The 26545-nt window shown below is 44.0% G+C and overlaps 1 protein-coding gene across 1 annotated transcript in view; it reads right to left on the reverse strand.

Moving 5' to 3' along the window:
• acbd6 (acyl-CoA binding domain containing 6) overlaps window positions 1-25184 on the reverse strand; it is an 83527-nt gene extending 58343 nt beyond the window's left edge. The window contains exons 1-4 of the mRNA XM_042335381.1: window positions 24866-25184; window positions 21301-21365; window positions 19558-19654; window positions 3038-3117 (exon numbers count right to left, since the gene is read on the reverse strand). Coding sequence (XP_042191315.1) covers window positions 3038-3117; window positions 19558-19654; window positions 21301-21365; window positions 24866-25048 — 425 coding nt within the window. The 5' untranslated portion in view covers window positions 25049-25184. The remainder of the gene's footprint in view (window positions 1-3037; window positions 3118-19557; window positions 19655-21300; window positions 21366-24865) is intronic.
• Between the last annotated feature and the right edge of the window lie 1361 nt (window positions 25185-26545).

Consider the following 26545-nt stretch of genomic DNA (forward strand, 5'->3'; position numbering starts at 1 on the left):
TTGCAACCAGCAGATCAACGTTCATCCCATCAGTTCAATCCTAGGTCCCAAGAAACGAATGACATTTGTTAACCCACTGAGTCACTCAAATCCCCAATTAATGCCATTTAGAGCCTGGGGCCATTCCCCACCAAATCATTCCTCGCTCCCAAATGGCACGGGTAAGATTGGACCTTGCCACATGGGGAAATCACAGGTGCAGGCACGCGCCCTTCAATCTTATAGCAAAGTGCCTAGGGAGCAACAAGACACTGTTCTGTCACCAAGTTTTCAGCACGAGAATCATTTAAGCTTTATTAGATAACAAGTGAACAACTTTTTTCCAAAGAAAAATGGTTGTTATTTTAAGCTCAATATTTAGTCAGCACATTCAAAGAAACTTTTTGAAATACCCGGAGCCCATACTCATTTGCCTCTCTGTAAGGCTTTTCCAGTGACTGCACCATATAAAATGCACAAAAAAAGTATCTCACTTACTGATGATTTTTATATCTCATCAGCAAAATAGGTTTATTCCAAACAAAATCTGGCTTTCTTTGAAAACTCACTAAGACAATTGGAGTGTTGTACAGAGAATGTCCAGAGGGAGCTGGACTCAGGTGGCCTCAGCTTCCCTTTGCTGGAGGGTTGGTGGAGGGAAGTGGGGGGGTTGGGTGGGTCGATATGGCTGAACACATCTGACTCTCATCTGTGATTTTCTCATCCTTGGATGGGTTTACAGTGGGGGAGGAAATCTTCAGACGTGATGTCCCGACGTCTAAATAGCTTGCTGACACTCACTTAGGTTGAATGATAAATGAAGAAAAGCCACGCGAGTACGGTACAGGTGGATTGTGGACCCTGTGGAACCTTACCCTTCCATCAGTCAGAATCTCATCAGATTCTGTTCTGCATCATTATCAAGTAAAGCTTTGTAAGCAGACATCAAATTGAGCTTCACTGAGATTTATTTATTTGAGGTTGGCACTGATGGGGGTTTGCTGAGATCGCTGTATATTCTGTGAAGTCATATATTCTGTGAAGTGGCAAATCACCAGGTGGCAGAGGAAAAAGCTGCCTGACCTCAGTTGTAATCATCTAAATTATTTCCACTTTCAAAGATATTGCGCTTTAAAACTGCTCTAACCTTCGATTGGGTTTGATTCTTGCATTGATTTCTTCCCCCCTCAAAGCTCAACATCCAGCACAATGATGTCATTGAATAGCAGGCCAAAGGGTCAACGAGCTAACAATTTAGTTTGATAGTGCACAGCTATTTTGTTGAATATATGCCTGGAGAAGGAGCAGGAAAACATCCAGGTTAGCTTAAGCAGCTCATTTAAGACCAATGTCTGGGTTTGAATCCCAGCATGCCCACTCAGGCCTTTCACTCTTTCAAAGTCCATAAAATGAGTCTGAAAATATCCTCAGAGGGAAGATAAGCAAGGTTCTCCATCATAATTCTGCAGTAAATTCAAGACATTGTTTATGGTTCATCAGCCTTCCTGCCTCCTCAAAGAAGCTTGGAGGTACAGAAATGTCTGCAAAAAGAGTCACTACAATAGACAGCAATTCTGTGTGATTTTTTTAAGCTATTCCGAAGGTGCTTAATCAAAGTCAAGGATTATTATAATTATGCCCTCATTCCCACAAGCCAAAGCTATAATATAGGGCAGCAATAGTTGGATAAGCAGCATGCAGTGCAGGTATTCTTTAAGCACCAGGTGCTATTTTAACATGGAGTCCTGTTTCAGTAATCATTGGACAAATAAAATTCAAGTATCTACCAAAAATTCAGCACTTTCTATGCAGCTGATGATTGTTAGTTGAGTAATATATAACTGCATCAAGAAACCCAGCAGGAAGCCGGTCAGTGTGAGGAGCATGTGGACTAGACCCTGTACAATCATATTCATCCCAAAGAGAGATAAAAGTTTAAGGAACAAACACAGTGGTAAATCAGCACAGAAAATGTTTATTTCACAAATATGCGATCCCACCAAATAAAGTGTGCAACAGAATCGGTGAAGAAACTGTTGCTTTAGCTATGCTTGCGTGGAGACCAAGTCCTAGGAGAGTCGAGCAATCACGATACCATGTGTTCAAATAATCTGTGCATATACCGTCAGGAGATCAGGATCCAAACAAGAGCTCTTCCCAGTAAATAAACAATGCAACAGGTGAAATGTTATACAGTGCAATTGTTTCACTCAGTTACTTAAACAGATACAATTCTTTTGAAGTACTGTATTAAGGAGCAGAAGATAAAATAGTCTGCTCCTGCATTTTTAAATAATTGAACAATGGATTTTAAATGAGGTAGTCTTGTACTTGGTGACATAATACGATTTACATTCATATTGGGAGGAAGTCTCAATTTGGCTGCATGGGCACCCAAGCTGGGAGGTAATGAGAGTGGAGAGGGAAAGATGACCAAAATATGTTCAAAGCCTTCATGCAAGCTTTGAAATTTGGGGGGGGGGAACAAGTTGGCGAGACTCTGGGATAAGGATAAGGATGTCTTTACACCTGAAGTTTTTAGTTTTCCTACACGTCTTCACTCCTTCCTCCTGTTCTTGTTAACTAATCCAAGCAATTTTTTGTGATATTGCTAATACTCAAAACTGTATTGGATTACATTCTGCAAAGTCACAGGAGAGAATCACCAGGTGGCAGAAGCAAAAACACTTCTATGCTGACAGGGTTTAGCCTAAAATTCTATCAATGATGTAGACTACAGTGTGTGTTGGATATCAGTTCCTTTGATAAAAGAATAGGAATCCAGCTGTGACTTGGGAGACCTGAAGACAAGATTAGGTTCAGCTGTGATGCCCAAATGACGAAAAGTCAAACAGCTTGGGTCCACCTTTATTCAGGAGCTAGCCAACTACATTATATATACAACACAACTACAGGCACCACACAGTGAGCCACACAATAGGACACAGCGTTTGAGTGTACATGTGTATAAGATAGGGAACCTAAGATAAATGAGTGAAAAGCTTCCCTCAAGAGAGCTCCAGAGTTTCAATAAACATGCAACAATTCGTTAACTCACCTGATCATCTCCTCCTGATAAAGGCAGCTGACGACAGGTCCTCCAAATCGTATATTGAGATCAGAATCTTTCACTGAAGCCTGAAATAGAACAACAAAACCAACAACAAATTACATTTGTATAGAGCCTTTCACGTTAGGAGGACTTCCCAAAGCCATCACCAGATGTGGTTAATACACAGTGAATGCAGCAGACAATAATGTTATTGACATTGTTAACATCTTTTCATTTTCATTTATTAGACAAGAATTTTCTAAACCAAATGGTGAAACATTGGGCTTTCCAACTGGAAATTGAAATGCCATTATACTTTATAAACCTATAATAGATCTTCAACATGGTAAATCCACAGATATTCTTGGAATCACTTATTTGATTGCGATTGCCGAGAACAAATGGAGAACCTTATCTCATATCCACATCCCAAATCACGGAAGAATTAATTCCCTCATTGCCTTGTCCACTTTTCTAACGAGAGCTCTGATACTTCAGGTTCAGTTGATTTTTCTGCAACTTTTGTAATTACTTCCTTTGACTATAGTCAATTTGGCAGCTTTAATAAAAAGAGAAACGAGAATATAGGGCTGGTGCCTGATGTGTCCATTGGTTGCGAGAGCACTTAGTCAAAGAGTTCAAAGCAATTACCAAGCATACAACAACTTCATTTCTTCTCTTCATAGCAAAAGCAAAACGGTCTCCCGAGGCTCACCTTATTTCAAACAATACCTGCAAAGAGCATATTGTACACTTGGGTGAAATTAACCTCCTTATCAAACTGCCCTCTGGTCTGTTGATAATGATTTCCAGAATTGTTAGAAATTACGTTACGGAAATGACTGAAAAGGATAACATAACATTTAGTGTAAACTCCCTCCCCCNACTTAAAAATGCGGCTCCCACCCAATAGTGTGTAAATACTCCTGAGGAGCGGATAGACCAGTCAGACCTAATCATTAGTCTATCTGATTGTGCCCTCAATTCCTCTTCAACAGTATTGTTAACTCACTGAAATTTTCTGTCTTTCCAGCTACCACAGTCACTCAACTCCTTGCATTACTGCTGACACCTACACATATCCATACCAATACAAGACAAAATAATGGCTCGCAGCACATTTCTGATCAGCTGAAGGAGCTAAGTGAACATTTATCGACTGGATAGAAATGACCAATACCATTTACAGACCACTGAGGAAAGTGGAAAGTAAAAGGACACTAGGAGAGCAAGCACTGCTAGGAAGCTGAAAAAAAACAGTTTCAAGAGATCAACCAGTAAACAAGGATGGAAAAAATCAAGCAAAAATAGAAGCAAAGCAACCGAGATTGAAAAGTAATCAAAGAACGGGGGCAGAAAGAAAATGAACATAATAGAAAACAGAAAATGGGGGAAGAATAATCTTGTTCAAATAATAGTAACAATAATAATCCTTGCATTTGATATAGTCTTATCACATCGTTGAGACGTGTCAAAGGGCTTCATAGAATATACTATAATAATGGTTAGTGGTTAATGGCTATAATAATAACAGTGGTTAGAGCACTCGCTTTGCAAGCGAGAGACCTAGGTTTGATTCCCAGCAGAGTGAAACCTTGGGCAAGTTTCCTTACTCCACCCCATGATAATAACTCTCAAGAAAAAAAACAATAATAAATTGGTCACTTAAGGCGCTATATCAAATGCAAGGATTATTATAATTATAATAATAATCCTTGCATTTGATGTAGCGCTCTTCACATCTTTTAGACGTCTCAAAGCGCTTCACGGAATAGACTGTAAAGTGAATTGACCGTATATTTGTGGGCGAAATGCGGCAGCCAATTGCGCACAGTAGTGTCCCACAAACAGTCGTGGATTGAAAATATTGAAAATGTCACATCATCTTGCTTCTGGCTACTTTTCCTAAAGCTCATATCACTTAACAGCTAACTAGAGGCACGGAAATGTTGCAAATATACCTCAAGTGTGATCAATAATAAGAATAACAAGCAACAGCAACATCAAGTTATTAATGGTTGAGGGGCACACAGATGGACAGTGCACCTATTTTAACAGAGAATCCAGTCTCTGCCGAGAGAAACCCTTTATCAGATTCAGCGAAAATCTGATAAAGTGCTTTTGAGTTACTGTGGTGAAAAGGCATTAGCAATCGTAGATAGACACCAATACGATGATTTCCCCATTTCTCATAGTGCAGGAGGAATAAAAGCCTTCTGTAAAGTGCATTAAAAAACAGTGAAGTAAACCGACCCACCTCCAAAATGAAAGCAAACCGATCGCTGGGCACTAACGCTGTGTCATTATCAGCAGGCTGAGGTGATAATGCTAAAAGAACCGTTCGTAACAGAAAACTGCTAAGCTCTTGTCCCCCGTCACAGCCATTATGTAAGGTCACGCTCTCCAGATGTGTGATCACAATCAATTATGCTGCACGATTATGCTTTGTATTGGTTGTTTAGTATTCCTTTCTGTCATTCCAGTCATACACTAGATCAGCTGTTATGTAGGATAAAGTGACATTTCTGGAAGGTTTTTAAAAGCTTCACAAGTGATTATAGAGAGAGAGAAAAAATGTCAGGCAGCCGTACAGCGAAAGTCATAGGGTGAGTCAGCAACATCAGGCACAATAAAAAGGCTGACAGCAGTCCAATTGTTTTAATTCGGACTGACCTACAAATAGGCTTTTTTATTTTGAAAACTCTTGAACTCTGCAATCCCTCCACTTTGTGCCCTCCTAACCCATCTTCTGATCTCACCTCCTAAAGACCTTCCTCTTCAACCTTCCTCTTCAACTCCCTTCTCTCGTCGGCTCGGTATCAAGCTCCGTCACTGCTCTGAGATAAATACACACACATACACTCTCACTGCACTTTACAGAGAAACTCTGTGAAGCACTTTGAGATGTTTCGATGTGATAAAGCCGTATATCAAATGTTATGTTTATTATTTATAAGGGAGCGAACTCACTTGTAACTCTAAATAGTGCATTTTAAGTTAACTCCAATTCAAACACACAAAAAGCTTGTGTCAAAAGATACTAATCACATATCCCTTTTCGTTGGTTTGGAAAGGAATCCATCTATCCTAATCTATACTTATTGCTCCATAAAGCCTTGGATCCTGCACTAAAAGCTGGCTAACCCCAAAAAATGATTGTTCCAAGGAACTTCTGCTCATTCTATCTAAGAGTTGGAGTAAAATAATCCCATATATGTTGAACAACTAAACCAGTTGACAATTCACTGACGCGCAGTCAAGCAGGCTAACATTGCTGACCTAAAAGCAATCATGCACCAGGATTTCACTGTTCCTTCCTTCCAACTATATGCCAGCCCTGCCTGTACTTTAAATTGGTAAATAAGTGCTGTGGTACTAGTGCACGGTACAGTTGTTACAGAGTTAGAACCACTACTTCAATAGATCACTGGAGCTGATGTTTAGTGCAGGAAACACAAACAAAATGAGAATTTTCAACTGCTGCTGTTTTTCGCTTTAGTGCATTGTTCAACCACTTCAGTTGCAATATCCAGTTAACATTTAACTGAGAGATGAGTCTGCTCCCAGTGGAGGGCTGCAATTGGATTTAGTTGAATAACGACATGTGAAGGACAAAGACATTTATGAGAAATTCATTCATTTTTGCAGCATGAATGATTTCCTATCCAGGAAGGTTTTGTTTCAATCACAGGTACAGGTAAAAGGTGTCAGGAAACCTTGCTCTTTTTTCATTTATGATTCACAACACATTCCAGCATTTGAACAATCACAATTTACCTTTAGGCATTTCCAAGTGACTGTCCAGGGGCTCACATGCTTGAGGAATTTGGTGACAACTTTTCACTATGTGTTTCACTCACAAAATATACAGTCAATTCATTTTACATTATATTCTGTGAACCTTCTTTGAGACGTCTCAACAACGTGATAAGGCGCTATACAAAATGCAAGAATTATTATTATTATAACTCTGTAGTGGCAATAAGAGGTGGATTATTAAATGGTTGGGTTAAATTTCACCTGCAGTTACCCAAAATACAATGAGTAAGGTCAGCAGGTTAACAGGAAAATCAAATGAAACTGTTGTTCCTTTCAGATTTTTCTGCCTAAGCTAAATTATATCTTGCTATGTAGTACTTTCTCCCTCCTCCTCCCCACCTCAAAAACCTCAGTGCTTTTCATCTACCAGAGATTCTGGTTTCAAGAGAGATTATAGTCTTAGATACAAAGCAAAATGAAAATAATTTTCTGAGCAAGTCACGATTGACCTCGGGAGCGGGGACAAGGTGAATGGTGTTTTTTTGGTTCCATCTTCTGCTCTTACCATTAAAAGTTTGAGTATATTTTGAGTACAGGGCATTAAAACACCATTAAAATGTTCTCGCTTTCACTCCTGGAAGCAGATAACTGACTGAAGCGGATAATAGAACAAAACAGACAGATGACCATGGAAACACGGAAAGGAATGTCCTGTGGCTCCAACTGAACATTTTGAAGGGACAGATGTCCTTGGGGATTTCCCCTCATTGACATGCTGATCTAACTGATGGTATATGGAGTATAATGAATGAAGATGAATTCATATTGAAACCACTGTTGAATGACCCATTTCCAAAATGCAAGGAGCAGACTATGACTGATCCTTTGTGAGTTAGAAGCTTTGCGTATGAAAAATGGGCATCATTTACACTTTACTTCAACTATGCTGGAAGAAGCTCTATTCAGCCATCGTTCCAAAGGTTTCTCAGGCTCTTACACTAAAAGTACAGTAATTTACAAGATCAGAATAGATCAAAAAATGTAAGGATTGTAGATTGCTAGATTTAGACTATTTTTGCATTTCTCCCCACCCATTACAAATTCTAACTTATTGTTTTCTGATCACATTTTTCAGATCAGCTATCATTAAGGCCTCTCTGGGTGAGATTATCCAACTAGTGCTGAAATGGAGACAGTTTCTGTTGCTGACCCACACTCATCAGCGAACAGCATGACGCAAACCCAGCTCACCCTTGCTGCTTGTAGTGAGAGCAGACCTGAGTTATTCGCCTGACCTCTATTTTGATGCAAGGTCTCAGATTGCTGCTCCCAATTCCACACAGTCCAGGTCCACCTCCTATTTCCTTCCAGTTGTTCAAAAACATTTTTATTCCCAGGCAGGAATTTTACAATGAAAACTCAACACAATCAAGGAAAATGATTGAACTGAAACATTACTGACAGTAATTATACTTTCACTCTGTTCTGTTGGTGAGAAGGGGAGAGAATGGAATTGGTGCTAATTTACCTGAAGATGCAACAGTTTTGCATTGGAAAGTACAGAGCTAGAGGGCAAAGTTTGAGGGCAAAATGTAAGAGGAATCTGACCTTCAGAGAACATCTTGCCAATCACAAAACACTTAATACCTGAATCTTCAAAATCAAATAACCAACAAGCAATTTCACAAGAAGCTGCATGCTCAATGGACAAATTCTATCAATTAACTTTTTTACCAAACAAAAAGTAAAATATTTAACATTTAATACCTCGACTCATCTAATTGCTCATGCTGCAAGGGAAGAGAACTATAATGAATAAGGCAAGCAGAAAGCTGATTAAAGTATAAGGCACTGTGCCAAGCCCTTTAATTACCTTGAGGTTCCAGAATTAAACACACTAGAATATTCATTGTAGCCACCGGTAGACAGATCGTTCCTTTATTTTAAATGTAAAATACATTCACAGAATCACTTTCGATTTTCAAAACCCATTCATTATGCGGTGACTTAATGGCTGCTCTCCTGCCTAATCGGACTGATTGATATTTTAAAAAATCAAAATTAACATACTTTATTATGCAAATTTAAAAGGACCAGACAATTTACATTTTGGTATATACGATAGCAATCATACGTCCAGCAAAGATACAGTTCGCATAACATGGTAAAATCATGCATCTCACAGAGGAAATCAAAGGACCGCCTATCCTTTTAAGAGAGTTTTAGGTGGATCGGAAGAATATCAATCTCTACAGAATCAAGCTGTGCCTGTTCTGCTTACTCTTGAGGATTCTGACAAACTTGGAAAGGAATCATTCCTCTACGGGAATGAGAAACCTTACGATTCCAGGTACTCTGTTTCTGGATGAAAAGTTGCCAACTGCAAACAAATTTCACACCTGGTGAAACTGTGATGGACAGGAATAACTTGGTGAAAATGTGCTCTACGATACTAATGATAATTTTGCACTTGATATAGCACCTTGCAGGAGAACATCTCACCACCAAGTGTTTCCCAGGAATTTAGTGTAAAGTGTAGTATGGAAAGAAAAATCGAAAAAGGCTTTTCTTCCCCTCCCGATTAAATTTCAAATTTAAGTGCACGCTGAGATTTCCAAACCAGAAAACACTGCAAAACAAGTCTATTTTATGATGAGTACAATGAAAAAAATTACTCTCTGTAGAGCAGCAAGAAAAATATCAAATGAGCAAAATTCTTTGAAAGCAATGAGTATCCCAGCCAATGGATTAAGTAGGTATGCAGTAGAATAATATATAATAATAATCCTTGAATTTGATAAACTGCCTTATCACATCGTCAAGACGTCTCAAAGCGCCTCACAGGATATACAGCAAAGTGGACTAACTGTATTTTGTGGACAAAACGTGTAGTGGGATTTGATAGATAACCTAGCCAGAGTATGTGGTCAAACAAATAACTAGTGATGGATGATTTCAAAGAGTAACTACTTGTTCTGCACTGAGAATATTCAGTGCAGGGATCCCTGAAATAACACATTTTACAGTGGGTTGGGATTACTTTATATCATAGATAAGCCTTGGATCTGCAATATCACAAAATAAGAGTGGATTATTTTCTACATAGATGCTTCAAGATGTTCAAGTGAAATCAATGTTATAGCACTTTGTGAAGTAGCCCAGGTCTAAGCATTGTGTAGAATTCTTACCCAAAACTCTTTCAATATTGCATTAAACACAATATTTCTGATTCAGTTAAACATTGAAATACCAAGTGGCAGGGTCTAGCCATTCTATCACAAGATTCCAAAGGGTCAATTCGATTTTAGTCAAATCAAAGGTGATTGCATCATGCCTTTGGAAGCCAATTTGTCAATAAAATCAGGACTGAAATTCCCTCTTTGTTGCAATTCTCCATGACAGTCTGTCACAACGCTGCCCTGCTGCACTTGTCACTAGTAATTGATATGTAAATGTACAGCTTTACTTTCACAAATATGCAGCTTTCTTTTCCATCCCAAAATAATTGGTATTCACCGTTAAGGTGTAGGCAAGCAACTGCTTACACATGACGGCTACCAAACCCACCGATCTATGACTAACAGCTCCAGCTTAACCTATTCTGTGATTAAATCTGAAAATGTTTCTAATGCTAGACAAGCTTTGTTCATGTCGTTTTGAGGCAGAATATGTCCAGGACAGCCTTTGAAAGGCAGTGTCTTATCCTGGGATATCCAAGTCAGGAATTGAAACCCAATCTATGCTGACGCTCCAGTACTGTACTCGGATTGCACTACATGATGGAGTCCTGTAGCTTAGTAATTAAAGCAGTTGCCTCTGTTTACCGAGCAGTAAGTAGGAATATAATTAGGAAAATAGACATTTCCCCCACAAAATATACAGTCAGTTCTCTTTAGAGTAAATTCTGTAAAGCACTTTGAGACATCTGGAAGACATGATAAGCGCTATATCAAATGCAAGGATTGCTATTATTATTATGTTGCGTTAAACTGAGGTCCAAATCTGCCTATTGAGATGTTAAAGATTTTGTGATACTATTCGAAAAGGGAGTTTCTCCTGATATCCTGGCCTCCATTCCCCCTGATAAGATAACTTTTGGTGGTACGTTACTGTGTGCAAATTGGCTGACGAGTTCACCCACAAATACACTTCACAGCAATTACCTGCCACTTGGCATTTAAAGTTTTCTGGTTTGACTTATCAGAAAAACAATACTGTTTGTAATATCATATAGAGAGCTTTGGGTAATAATAGACCAATCCAGTTATCCGGCACATCATGAGAGCGCAAATCCGCTTGTAACACAACTCTCCTGTCGATCCACGGTTATCAGAAGTTCATTGCATTTTGGTTTCCAGCTTGGACTAGCCAGCTTTCTGCTGCAGGACACCAGTTGTAACTGCTCTCACAACTGTTTCTAGGACTTGTCCATTGTCTGGACAAGAAGCAAATTCAATTGATGTGTAGAGCAGCAAAGATGATGGCATAGAGGGAACCCAAGCATTGAAGTCAAGAATAGTTTTACTTGGAAGTCAATGTGGCGCCACACACAGCAAGCCATCCGTAAGCAGGATCGATGACCAAATGTTTCACAGTCCCATTAGAATGCATACTATACAATGTTTTACACCAAGTTCTTTTTTCACAGTGCTCAATACTATTATTAAGTTAGATTCTTAGACAATAAGAATAATTGGTTTGTTGTGCTGATGCTGAACTGTGCCTATAGAGCCCCTCAAATTTGAACCGTAACTCCCTTTCTTCCTCACAAAAAATAAGAGGTCATCACAACTCTAACTTAACCTTTGTCCTACCTCTCTGCAAGAAAGCTCCCACTTTCCCTTCCCTGGAGTCCTGTAGCTCAGTGGTTAGAGCATTCGCCTTGCAAGTGAGACACCTGGGTTCAATTCCAGGCAGGGCGAAACCTTGGGCAAGTTTCCTTACTCCACACGCCTAATAATAATCCCTCCAAAACAAAAACAATAATAAATTGGTCATCTTCAATCCACGACCATTTGTGGGACACTGCTGTGCGCAATTGGCTGCCGCATTTCGCCCACAAATATACGGTCAATTCATTTTACAGCATATTCTTTGAAGCGCTTTGAGACATCTAGACGACGTGAAAAGCGCTATATCAAATGCAAGCATTATTATTATTATCCCTTACAAGGAATGAAATACAGCCTACGTTTCCTTTAAGGCCATATCATTAGGGTGAGCATTAAGTGGGGACTGCCAGATAAATCACTGGTACATTTATTTGAAGAACAATCACATTTGAAAAATCAATCACTGCAGTGATTAATATTTTTGATAATTTTGACATGGCTCTTCCTTCATTGCTTCTTTACAAGAATCTGTTCCTATAGAAGAGTATATCAATAAATGGACCATCAATTCAAAATCAACTCAACTTTCCAGGTAATATGCTAACCCATTACAGTAAGTAAAAAGTACTGCATACCATGTGTAAAAGTGGATTCAGAACTATAAATGGTCACTGTACCATCCTTTAGCTACTATAAAACACTGCTATAAAGTCTACAGTCTGCTCTGTAGGCAAACCTGCAGTGTCGTTCCTCATTGACAGCAAGTAAAATTATTCTCAACTTCAATGCTAGGGTTCCCCCTACATTAGAAAGCACCATTGTTGCCCTACACCTCAATTTGACTCTTGTCCAGACTATGGCTGCTCAAATTAACCACATCAAGTGGCTTAGCTGAAGGAACTAATTATAACTTGTTAGCGTAGCATTTTCAGATGGACGGTTCTGTGTTTTGACAAAGGAAAAGGTGCAAGTCTGGGCATGCTGGCCAAAGGCACACCCGCTGCTCTTAAGCCACAACAGAGCAGACATCCTTCTGCATACAGTAGCATCTGCACAGTCCATCCTAGGGTGAAAAAGGAAAACAATCTTGTCACAGTGAAGCATAAAGATGCATCACTGGATTCTCCACTGACTTGACAAGGAATTTGGAATTACAAATAATACATAACGGCAAATCCTACGGAACTTTTCAAGCAATGTACTACCTGTTAGTGTAATCAAAAAGGTAATTACATATAACCTGTAAATGCCATTTTTCTCTAAGTTTTAGCCATCATGACTCCTCTCTTCATTCAACACAAAAATATTTTTGGGGGCATTAGGGAAATATGACAGTTCAGGATACTGAGTTGGGGAGTCTCCGGATTCCAGTTTGCAGGGTTGGTGCTCCATCATATTGCATTAAAGAAAGATATTAAATAATAATCCTTAATTTTGATATAGTGCCTATCAAATTGAAACATCTAAAAATGCTTCATAGTAATTACTGTTGGGGAATATCTATGTGCATTGGCCTACAAAATACAGTCACTACAATGTACAATATAATAAGTTCAACAACTTGATAAGGAGCTTTATTAAACGGATGGCTTTATATTATTTATGTTTGATGTAGTGACTGTGTAGGCAAATACAGCTGCCACATTGCACGCTGTAATGTTCCACCAGACAGCTAAGGAGTGAAAGACCAATCTAAATGGAGGATTGTGGACCAGGACATCAGGAAAAGCTCCATCAATGCAGCTCCCCCAACATTTCACTTGCTGTGGAGTAAGGAAGCAAGCAGCCCTTGCAACATACGGAAAATGAGCTCAAGTCGACATTTTAGCACATACTTGCAGTATTCAAATATTTGTGGGAGTGGCTGAATGGGACTCTATTAAGCTTGCTCATTTTTCCCAACACCCTATGATCCCAGTTGGAAATTTGACCAGCGACTGTAAATATGGACTGCTGTGTGAAACAGATACGAGTCGATTCAAACAACTTCAGTGTGAACTAGTAGATTCCCCAATGACAGGCTTATTTGGAGACTTGGAAAGTCCTCTGTTTTCCATCTGTGTGTGGAAACACTGCTGCAGGCCTTCAAAGCTGTATACTTGGCAAAAACAATACCACAACACAAGCAGTCATTGCTGGGAGCTGCTGATGAAGTTTCACACAAACAGGGAATACACAATCTGTTTACTGTACTAGTGTTCATGCTGCACAGCAAAACCTCATATTGATCAGACAGGGGTCCAACCATCTCTTTTGACTTTATGATACCAAATACTTTTCTCAGCTACCTCCAGAGATATTCATCCTTGTCAGACACTGACATACATATATGTACAACTAAAAAAGATTTACAGATATGTTGGGAGTTCGTAAAACTCCCAGAGACATCTCAACTTGTGCTTACAAAATAATCTGTGCATTTTATATAGCACCTTTCACAGGATTACCTGTAGGGTCGTGACTGTATGTATTTTGTAGGCAAACACGGCAAGCAATTTTGCTAAAGCAATGTCCCAACAGCCATGGTGCGAATGACCAATTCTATCTGAGATTGTTGACCAGGATGCGGGGAGAAACACCTCTTAAATGAGTAGTGCCATGAGACCTTTAAGCTCCATTCGAACCAGCAGACAGGACCTCAGTTTAACTGATCATCTGAAGCATGGCACCTCCAACAAGCCCTAACTTGAAGGTAATTTAGGTAACAAGCCTTAAATTGAAGAAGCTTGAACACACAACCTTCTGAACCAGAGATGAGAATGTTACCAACTAAGCTGGGCTGACACCTGACATAATGGACCAATGCTTCAGTTCATGGAAAACAAGTGAGTCTTGAATAAACATGACATAATTACTCCAATACAGTACTTTTAGCTTTAGCTATTTTGTTAGTTTAAAAGGTTGCTGAGAGTTCAGTGGAAGGTGTGGTTACAGGTAGTATCTGTTGCTGATCTAACTCTGAGCACTTCTTTGTCCTGTAGGTGGGAAAGTTCAGGAGAAGCTAATTGTATTTGACAACCACAATTACACAGAAGACAGAAGATCAGGAGGTTGTTAATTCCGAGAGCAATAATCACAGATGGCTTTTATCCCTCCCTTGTGGAAAGGAAACCAGGGAGGATTTACTCTGGCAGATCTACCCTGAGTGCAGGTGGTCCTGGCTCCCAGCCTCAGAAAGCACAGCACGCAAGGAGGCTTCACAAACAAAAATATATTCCTTCAACAGGAGCTCTGACAGAGCATGAAATCAGCAGAAACATTTCACATGACAAGACAGAATGAAATGATTTAAATCACTTCAGGAATCTATTCCTCTCACCTAACACTGGTCTTTGTGAACATACTCTGATCTTCCGCTCACCCAGCGCTACTTATGGTGAACTTTCACCGATCTTCCTCTAACTCAGGGTAGTTCAACTGGCGTCCCACCAACCAATCTTATTTCTCCCCTCACTCCATTTCATCTGGCCCACCCACTCCCTCCGTAACCCGTAAATGTTATGTTTCTGGAGGGAAAACACAAAAATATTGCTTACGCGGCGCGCGGATGTTCCTCAACAGGGCATCTGGCCCGCAGCAGCCAAGAGGGTGGTCTCCCCTGCTCTCACTCATCTGTGAACTTAACTGAACTTCCTATAACTCAGAGCTGGACACTTACACTGAACTTCAGGTACAGGAACCTTAATAAGCAAAATATTTGTATCAGCTTGACATTATGGGGGGTTTTGGCACTGTGAATGTGCACATTTATTCTACCTTGGTAAAACTAATCTGAATGTAACAACATGTGCTCCAGCCACCAACTTCAGATGCCTAATACTTTCAAAAAAATGCTACGTTACATGTTAAATCGAAAAGGGTGCAGTTGGGAGAAACCCATGACTTGTTTGCAGAGGTCGACAGTCTATCACAAAGAGCCGAACTTTGAAACGCCACGTTGGTTTGAATATTATCCCTATACATCCCTGCAATAACACCATAATTTTAGCTTTAAGCACTCCAAAACGCAATTCCACGTGAAAGGTGCTATATAAATGCAAGTTGTTGTTAAGATGGTCCTTTTGCAGGAGCTAAACAAATTGCCTTAATAATCAATGGCAAATTTACAAGATCCTGTTCATGTTTTCATATTCTTCTTATAAATTTTAAGTAGCGCAGTGAAAAGTTTACAACCATTTGATTTTCATCAGAAAGGAAGAGAGGAAACAGGGTTGCTATACCTGCTGATCTCTAAACCAGAAATCAGCATTGCATACTCTACAACTGCAATCACACAGCACCACCTAATGGAAAGAAGGGACCATTGTGAGTTTCATTGTAGGTGTACAATGAAGTCAACATCATTGCAAAATGTCTCGAAACAGTTCACAACGTTTTCTGTAAACCCGTAGACACAGTGTAATTGTAGGCAAACGTGGCAGCCAACTTGCACGCAGCACTGTCTCGCAAACTGCTAGAAAGGGAATGACCGACGTGAAAGGTGCTATACAAATCTAATTTTGTTGTTGACCAATATTTTTATCTGAAGGATTGTTGCCCAGGACACTGGAAAAAATCCCATCTATTTTCTAATAGCACCATGGGATCTTTAACGTCTACCTGAACTGGCAGACTTCATTTAAACTTTTCATCCAAAGGATGGCACCTCTAACATTGCTGCACCATGACTGCATTGGAGCATCAGCCCGGACTATAAACTCAAAGTCCCACCAGGGGCTTCAATTCACAACCTGCTGACTGAGAAAAAAAAGAGTGCTACCAACTGAGCCAGTCTGACTCCTGATAAGTGATCACTTATTCTTAAATTGTAAAGATCTTCTTTCAATAGTTATTTAACCCTATTGCATTTGGAATGTAATTCAGTACTGTTCAAAACTTCACTCTAAACGTTGTGAGACATGTGAAAACTATTCCCTAAACCTTACAGAACTATTCAGTTATCTAGAATTTGTTTGGCTATTCTACAGTAAAACTTATATTTTATGAATTAAAATAATGAAAAGCAGTTTCCTTCCTGCCAACCTGCATGTTTCTCTTCAGTCGGGTTTCCGTGCTGCCCATAGCACAGAAACCGCCCTGGTCAAGGTCACCAATGACATCTTGACCATCTGAGACCAGGACTCCCTCTGCCTCCTCGTCCTCCTCGACCTATCGGCAGCATTCGATACGGTCCCACGCTATCCTCCTCCACCGCTTGTCCCCCCACCTCAACCTTCAAGGCCCTGTCCTTGAGTGGTTTAGGTCGTACCTCTCCCTCCGCCTTCATTTTGTTTCCACAAACGGCTTTTCCTCCACCCCCCGCACTGTCTCGTGCGGTGTCCCTCAGGGCTCTGTCCTCGGTCCCCTCCTCTTCACCCTCTATGTGCTCCCCCTTGGTGACATCATCCGCAGACATGGGGTTAACTTCCACATGTATGCGGATGACACCCAACTCTACCTTTCCTCCTTTACTCTCAACTCCACGACCACCGATGCCCTGACAGTTGCCTGTCCGACATCGAGTCCTGGACGAGAGACAACTTTCTTCTGCTCAACGTGCGTAAAACTGAAGCCCTCCTGATTGGCTCGCGTCAGCGCCTCCGCACCTCAGGCGCTGACAGCATCAGCATCCAAGGCTGCACTCTCCACCTCTCAAAGCCGGTCAGGAACCTCGGTGTTCTGTTCGACCCTGAGCTGTCCTTTCTTCCCCATATCCGCGCCACAACTGGCACCGCCTTCCATCACCTCCGAAACATCACCAGACTACGGCACTACCTCACCCCTCACGCTGCTGAAACTCTGGTCCACGCCTTTATCACCTCAAGGCTGGACTATGGGAACTCTCTCCTCGCCGGCCTTCCCGCCACCTCCCTCCACACTGCAGGTCATTCAGAACTCTGCAGCTCGTGTACTGTCCCGCACCAGGCTTCGGGACCACATCACTCCCACCCTCGCTCGCCTCCACTGGCTCCCCATCCCCCAGAGGATCGAATTCAAGATCCTCATCCTCACCTACAAGGCCATTCACGGCCTTGCTCCCTCTTACCTACTATCCCCCTACTTACCTGCCCGTACCTCCGTTCCTCTGGCTCCAGTCTGCTCCACATCCCCCGCCCCAACCGCCCTACCATCGGTGGCCGGGCCTTCAGCCTCTCAGCCTCTAGGCTCTGGAACTCCATCCCCCAGTGCCTTCGCCGCCTCCTCCCTTTCCTCCTTCATGGCCAGTCTCAAGACCTTTCTCTTTGACCGTGCCTTCAGCTCCCCTCTCAACTCTCTACCCCCTCCTCGCTCCCTCCCTTCCCTCCCCTCACCCTGACCATTTCCCCCTCCTCGCTCCCTCCCTTCCCTCCCCCTGACCATTTCCCCCCTCCTCGCTCCCTCCCTTCCCTCCCCTCACCCTGACCATTTCCCCCCTGCTCGGGTCCTGACCCAACTGTCCAGCGCTTTGGGATGTCCTCCCGACGTGAAAGGTGCTCTATAAATGGAATCTTGTTGTTGTTGTTCTCTGGTTTCAGCAACCTCCCTGTTATTCCTTGTTCTGGCAGCAGCTTGGAGTTACAGTAGCCTTCCGTTAAAGCCATTTAAGTACAGAATGATGTATATCAAAATGTTATATACGCTATAGTAGGCTTCTTCCAATGCCCTGGTGGGAAAAAGCATCCTCTTCTACCACTGCCCCTGCCCTGTCAGGGTAAGAGGGAAAAAGAGGATAGATTCATTCCCAGAAAAAAAGTTGAACTCTAGATCTATGCCCATTAGAATTAGCTCTATACAATCCGACAAGAATAACTCAACACATTCCAGGAAGATTAACATTGTTAATTAACAACAACAAAATTACATTTGTATTGCGCCTTTCACGTCGGGAGGACGTCCCAACGTACGTAGGCAGCACCCTCTCCACTGCGGCGAAAATAACAAAATTCTGTCAGCAAACCCAATAAACTATTGCAAATGGCACTACAGTAAGAACTGAAACTTATAGCATTCCATATACAATTGATTGTTGCATTTGCAGGACTCATTCATTCAATCCTATATTCAACATTCCACTGGTTACAGGTCTGTGTCCTCTGCAACACCAGCTACATTTACCTACGTACACACGGATCTCATTGCGATATGCAGAAGCTCAACTAACCAAAAATGTGGTCTCACATTGGAACAGTTACCGAAAGATTAAGGGTCCAACTAAAACCAACAACTGCTTTACATCCTTCCTTTGTGGCTATACATTCAGGGTTTTCTGCAGATAAAGAAAGTCTATGGTATGTTATGAAGCCAAGGCTATTTGATTCCCGGCTCCAACCCAATTACTAATCTGTGAAACACTTTTCGGAAAAGAAAGATTGTTGAAATGGTGGCTTTGACCTCCGGTTGGTTGAGTTGTATGGTAACTAACTAAACCCCACACTGCGTTCATTTTAGTATCCTCGCCTACTTTGCTTCCAAAACCATTTTTGTCTTAAAAAGATAATATCTGGAATTTGGGCTGACATTATTAGTACCATCCCTCAAAAATACACTGAGCAGAAGTGCTGTACATTTATTTCCAATATAATACACCAGGATAGATTGGGGAAAAAATCCAAAAAAGGCATTCTGTCAGTCAAAAGAAATTGGCCAAAATAAGTGGTATAAGCTGTACAACTAATGCCTCCAACCACTTTATGCCCCTCAGTAGACCACTGCATATAAAGTGGACAACATATTCCAGGGGTCCGAATCTGGATACAGCAGAGATTAGTGCAAAAGATGTAAGCATGTATTCAGTTCAGATTAACTTCAGATCCAAATGCAAGTTTACAGTGTAAATGGAGCTTTTGGCTGAACTTAAAGAACGAGCTAACCAATGTGTTAATAACTAAAATGAAAGAGGGAAGAGAAACAGTCGAAGGCAGGAAAGAAAACACAAAGCCAGTTGTGACTTGGAATTTTGCTCAGCTTCAGCCTTACCTTAGGATTCCACTCTGGATCCAGTTCCTTCACAGCGGTAATATATTCCTGCATAGCCTGTCGTCCTGATATGTCACCCATCTCCTTCCAAGCTTCCCTAGCACAACAAAAAAAAAGAAACTGTACAAATCATGAAAGGTTAAGCATACCACTTGCTTCACAAGTGATATAGGTAGAACGTAGCATGTGCAATACAGCTTTTGTTTAGCTTCTCTGCTGAAGGCATTCGCTCAGGTAAGGATGGATACAGCACATTTTGTACTATCTATATTTCCACCACTAGTCACAAATCCACCCAGGAATCCAGCACCAAATACTCTCATCACTGCCCTAACAATACTCATTTTACATCGTCGAAGGCTGTGTAATTCTTCACAGTTGTCAGTGCTGGAAGGAGAAGTAAGCTTACGCTTTTCGCAAGCTTTGACAATTACTCAACAGTGCACAAACAGCCCCCTCAGCTACTTCAACCCCCGTCCCTTAATAATAATAATCCTTGCATTTGATATAGCGCTTTTCATGTCTTCTAGACGTCCCAAAGCGCTTCACAGAATATACTGTAAAGTGAATTGACTGTATATTTGTGGGCGAACGCGGCAGCCAATTGCGCACAGCAATGTCCCACAAACAGTCATGGATTGAAAATGACCAATTTATTAATGTTTTTTTTTGGAGGGATTATTATTAGGCTCTGTGTGGAGTAAGGAAACTTGCCCAAGGTTTCGCACTGCCTGGAATTGAACTCAGGTCTCTCACTTGCAAAGCGAGTGCTCTAACCACTGAGCTACAGGACTCCACTCCCTTCTCACAAGGCAAGATTTGCAATTGGGAATTAATTGCGTTTGGAATAAGCGGACACACAACTGCATCAAACCAATCCCAGGAGCAACACGCAAGATCCCAACAGGACGGGTCACTAACCACACAGAACTTTTCAAACAGAATCCAAATTAACTCTTCAGTAATAGTGAGTGGCTGTGATTGAGGAGGAAATACAACAAAGAGTGGGTAACTGTAATGCACGATCAGGAAGAAACAATGTTTACTCAGCACAGAAGAGTTAAGCTGGTCAAAGAGATAAGAGTAAGTGTTTTATTTCATTAGGTAGGGGGTTCAGAAAATGTTTGCTTCCACAGTTCCAGGCATCACCAAACCTCTTGGTCTCAGTGCTCTCCCATAACTCCATTCCATAAAATTAAGTTATTCCCATTTCTCTAGCGCTTCCTCACTTTACGGACTCCTACACTTTGCTTTTTTGTAAATAAATCTTCAATGCATTTCAACAGTACTGTCGGGTTACTTCTTAAACTGTCTTTATGTGTGTAAAATAATCTTCAGACTTCAGGTAGATTTCAAAAGTTCTTCTTTATTACTGCACTGCAAACAGGTTACAGTCCAGGCACACTCTTGTGGTTCGATCAAAGAATACTTGGCACACATTCCATATATAGGTATAATGCTCCAATCACAATGAAGTAATTAAGTTTTGTGCCTACCACTCTAATACCACCCCCTTCTAGCTGTCTCTCATATCCCTTACTCCATCTCTTCCCACTGTCCTAATATGAACTTGTTATTCCGTTACTCTTTCCTGTCTTTGTTCCCCGTCCTTGAGCAGCAATCTGGTCCATTCCAGTTTAACCTACTCCATGCTGATTATAAGACCACTCGCCTGAACAGTTTTTGTACAGGGTCACTATCAGTCATTCAGGCCAGAACTCCTGTTCTCCTTCAAGTACTTACCATTTTTGTCTACCTTCAAAGTCAAAGAACCCGGGTTTAGGAACGTTACATTGTCCAAACTTAGCCTAGAAAACAGAAATCATCTGTAATGAGTAAAACAAGCCACTGTAGTGCAAGACAATCATATATAATATGGAGACACCCGTATACACACACACACGCACTCACACACATGCACACCTTCACAAAACTTCACGTTAAAGATTTCTGGTCTTTAGTTTCAACTTCTGATCTTAGAAATGAAACCTAAGTCCAAAGGATAAAAGAAAGGCACACCTCTCAGTTCACCAAACCCACACAGGAAACAGTCATCCTATCAAACTGTACTGGATTTAAACCTAATTGCCAGCAGTGAAGTAACAGCACAATCAAACAAATCAGATTAATGTGCCATACACTACAAAGGGCAGAGAGCATTACAAAACATGTATTTTTATATAAAGCTGAACTCTAAAATAAAAATAAAACATCAACTATTCCTCTGCTCCGACTGTGTGTTTTCTCTCTTAACATTTCGATGTGCTCCTTATACGGTGAATGATGCAGTGTCACACTTAGCCTATCCTGCTTGTCAAAGGTGGTCTCAATATAACAGTGCACAATGCCCCTGCCTGTTGTCTCAATCAAGACACCATCACAGAAATAGAGCATATTCCTCTGCGCAGCACAGATAGAGTAAACTGTATCCAGGGCATCTGCCCCTTTTTTTATTTTGTTCTGACACATGTAGAAACCCATCAACGTGCTTAAGATTATCCAAACCAAATTGAGAATTCTGTGCATCCCACGTACATACAGAAATTCCAGAGACAAGATTGTTGGAATGGAATGCACTCTCTCTCCCTGGAAGGACACCTCCTGTTTACCTAATTCCAGAAAGCATTAGGCACAGGTTGGCCAGAGCTTAATCCCCCTCTTACATCTAGAATGAAGTATGAAAGGGAGGGCAGTGGAAAGAGTCTCGAAAGGTTATACCCCATACAGGGGATTTTTCTTCATCTTTATTCCCAATATACACCTCTTTATATGTTAATATCGAATACATCATGAGAGAGGGTGGGTGGGGTGTCTTTATCCGACTATACTGAGTATATCAGCACTCCAAGTTCCGTATGAGGGAGCTATATGAATACAAATGTTGATGTATTAGAGTGACTGTAATTGTTTATACCAGTACAAGGGGCTTGTTATTAAACATTCATTGTCCAGGGCCTTGGGACGTCAACAACAACAACAACAACAAGATTCCATTTATAAAGCGCCTTTCACGTCAGGAGGACGTCCCAAGGCGCTGCACAGTTGGATCAGGACCCGAGCATTGGGGAAATGGTGAGGGGAGGGAAGGGAGCGAGGAGGGGGGAAATGGTCAGGGTGAGGGGAGGGAAGGGAGCGAGGAGGGGGGAAATGGTCAGGGGGAGGGGAGGGGAGGGAGGGAGCGAGGAGGGGGGAAATGGTCAGGGGGAGGGGAGGGAAGGGAGGGAGCGAGGAGGGGGGAAATGGTCAGGGGGAGGGAGGGAAGGGAGGGAGCGAGGAGGGGAAGAGAGTCGAGAGGGGAGCTGAAGGCACGGTCAAAGAGAAAGGTTTTGAGACCGGCCTTGAAGGAGGAAAGGGAGGAGGCGGCGAAGGCACTGGGGGATAGAGTTCCAGAGCCTCGGGGCTGAGAGGCTGAAGGCCCGACCACCGATGGTAGGGCGATTGGGGCGGGGGACGTGGAGATGTTGTTGTTGTTGTAAGGCAAACCAGATGCCAGGTTGTATTGAAAGGGCAATGTAGAGCCAAAATAATGTGGTAATTCTGCCACTTCACAAATCACTGGTGCGACCACAATTGGAATACTGTGTGCAGCTCTGGTCATCACAATACACAAAGGATATTGCAGCGATTGAGAGGATACAGAGGAGGGCAAACAAAATGATTGAGGGGATGGAGGGACTGGACTGCGAGGAGCGATTCGATAAACTGGGCATGTTCACGCTGGAGAAGGGAAGGTTGAGGGCCGATATGATTATGGTCTTTAAGGTGTGACGTGAGGTGCCATACAAATGTAACTTTGTTGTTGTTGTGATTGTTTACACCAGTACCATCCTTTGGATGAGACGTTAAACTGAGGTCCCGTCTGCCTGTACAGGTGGATGTTAAAGATCCATGGCAGTATTTGAAAAGAAAAGGGAGTTTCTCTCTCCTGGTGTCCTGGCCAATAACCCCCACACAAAAATGTGGTCACTCGTTCCATGGCTGTTTTTGGGATTGACTTTGCAATTGCCCCAAAGAATACACAATCAATCCACTTTACAGTTTATCCTGTGAAGCGCTTTGAGACGACATAAGGTCAAATGCAAGAATTATCATTATTATGTTGTTTAGACCATTACAGGGGGGAGGGGTCTGTTATACCAGGGTCCCACGGGTGTTTATACCCTCTCTCTGTGATTACCTGGTGTGTGTGTGTGTGCGGGGGGGTGGTTGCCTGTGTGAGTGTGTGTGTGTGGGAGGGGGGGGTACCTGTGTGTGTGGGGGGGGTGCCTGTGTGTGTGGGGGGGGGGATGGTTGCCTGTGTGAGTGCGTGTGTGTGTGTGTGTGTGTGTGTGTGTGTGGGGGGGGGGAGCGTGTGTGTGTGTGTGGGGGGGTACCTGTGTGTGTGGGGGGGGGGGGGAGTGTGTGTGTGTGTGGGGGGGGGGTACCTGTGTGTGTGTGTGTGGGGGGGGGGGTACCTGTGTGTGTGTGTGGGGGGGTTCCTGTGTGTGTGTGGGGGGGTACCTGTGTGTGTGGGGGGGGGGTACCTGTGTGTGTGTGGGGGGGGGGGGTTCCTGTGTGTGGGGGGGGGTACCTGTGTGTGTGTGTGTGGGGGGGGGGGGTACCTGTGTGTGTGTGGGGGGGGGGTTCCTGTGTGTGTGGGGGGGGGTACCTGTGTGTGTGTGTGGGGGGGGGGGGGTGTGTGTGTGTGTGGGGGGTACCTGTGTGTGTGTGGGGGGTACCTGTGTGTGTGTGTGTGGGGGGGGGGTACCTGTGTGTGTGTGTGGGGGAGTGTGTGTGTGTGTGTGTGGGGGTACCTGTGTGTGTGTGGGGGAGTGTGTGTGTGTGTGTGGGGGGGGGAGTGTGTGTGTGTGTGTGTGTGGGGGGGGGGGGGGGTACCTGTGTGTGTGGGGGGGGGTACCTGTGTGTGTGTGTGTGGGGGGGGGTACCTGTGTGTGTGGGGGGGGGGTACCTGTGTGTGTGTGTGGGGGGGGTACCTGTGTGTGTAGTGTATGTGGGGGGGGTACCTGTGTGTAGTGTGTGTGGGGGGGGTACCTGTGTGTGTGTGTGTGGGGGGGTACCTGTGTGTGTGTGGGGGGGTACCTGTGTGTGTGTGTGTGTGTGGGGGGGTACCTGTGTGTGTGTGTGTGTGGGGGGGGGTACCTGTGTGTGTGTGTGGGGGTACCTGTGTGTGTGTGTGGGGGGGGCGGTGTGTGTGTGGGGGGGTACCTGTGTGTGTGTGGGGGGGTACCTGTGTGTGTGTGGGGGGGGGGGTACCTGTGTGTGTGTGTGTGTGTGTGTGGGGGGTACCTGTGTGTGTGTGGGGGGGTACCTGTTTGTAGCGGCTGTACAGGTGGAGGAGGCTGTCACGCGGCGCCGTGGGCACGAGCCGCTTCACGTGCCGCGCCGCGAGCTCGAAGTGCGCCTCGAGTTCGCTCACGTCCTCGCGGCCTTCGCCGGGCTCCGACTCCGACTCGGACTCGCTGCTGCCCGCGCGGCCCGACACCGCGGCCATAGAGAGCTGCCGCTGCCAGTCCTCCGCTTCTCTCCTTCCTCCTCCTCCTCCTCCTCCTCCTCCTCACCGCCGCCGCCGCCGCCGCTCAGCTCCGGTCAGACCCCGGTTGGCGGCTCCTTCCTCAGCGCTGTCCCGCGCACATCAACACTCCGGGCGGAGACACGTCTCCCCCCGAACAAAGGTTCCGCTTTGCGTCCAGTCCCCCCCCCATCTCCCTCCCTCCCCCCCACACACCCCCCCACCCCACACCCCCCCTCGTTATTTATCATAACCTGAATCATCGTCACGATCAATAATAATCAATAATCGATCAATCCACCGCCCCCACACCCCCACCCCTTGCAAACTTGACGCGGCGCCCGCTGACCGGGCGGCCGAGAGGCCTCGTCCCCGCGAGGCGCGCGGTCACTCCACTCGGACGGCGCGGTCCGTCTGTGAAGGGCTTTCTTTTTGAGACGTCTCGACCGCCCGCTCGGGCCCTGTATCGAACGCAGGGCCGTCGCTGGCTCAAAAAAGCGCTTCGCGGGACACACCGCGCGGCGGAGCGGCTGTGTGTTTTGTGGGGCCAGTTTGCGCGGCGGCGGCGGCACCACCACCATCAACAACAACAACAACAACAACATCACATCTGTAAAGCGCCCTTCACGTCGGGAGGACCGTCCCAAGGCGCTGGGCAGACAAGAGTTTCGGACCCGAGCTGGGGATCGGGGTGGGGGAGGGTGGAGGGCGGGGGTGGGGGGGGGGGGGGGGGAGGGGAAGGAGGGAGATCGACAGCACGGTCAAAAAGGAGGGTCTTGAAGGTGGCGATGGAGGGGGTGAGGTGGAGGGACTGCGGGATGGAGGTCCAGAGGGTGGGGACAGAGTGGCAGAAGGCCCGTCCTCCGATAGTGGGGCGAGCGAGGCGGGGGACGTGAAGCAGGCCAGAGCCCGCTGAGCGGAGGGAGCGAACGGGATGGTAGGGGGTTAGGAGGTCACAGAGGTCGGGGGGAGCAAGACTGTGAAGGGCTTTGAAGGTGAGGACCAGGATCTTGAACTGAATCCTCTGTGTGATGGGAAGCCAGTGGCGTTGGATGGGGTGATAGGGTCGCGGAGCCTTGTGCGGGAGAGGACACGGGCTGCAGAGTTCTGGATGATCTGCAGCCTGTCAAGGGAGGAGTTGGGGAGGCCGACAAGCAGTGCGTTTGCACAGTCGAGCCTCGATGTAATGAAGGCGTGTATGAGGGTTTCGGCGGCCTGTGGTGTGGGGCAGTGGTGGAGCCGGGCGTTATTGTGGAGGTGGGGGAAGGCAGAGCGGGTCATGGTGCAGATGTGGGGTAGAAAGCATAGTTGAGGGTCAAACAAGACACCAAGGTTCCGGACTGGCTTAGCAAGGTGGAGTGTGCAACCACGGATGGTGATGCTGTCAACGCCTGAGGTGAGGAGGCGCTGACGGGAGCCAATCAGGAGAGCCTCGGTCTTGTTCAACTGAAGAAAGTTAGCTCTCATCCACGACTTGAT

The sequence above is a fragment of the Callorhinchus milii genome, unplaced genomic scaffold (genome assembly GCF_018977255.1).
Source record: "Callorhinchus milii isolate IMCB2004 unplaced genomic scaffold, IMCB_Cmil_1.0 Scaffold5, whole genome shotgun sequence".
Lineage (NCBI taxonomy): Eukaryota > Metazoa > Chordata > Chondrichthyes > Chimaeriformes > Callorhinchidae > Callorhinchus > Callorhinchus milii.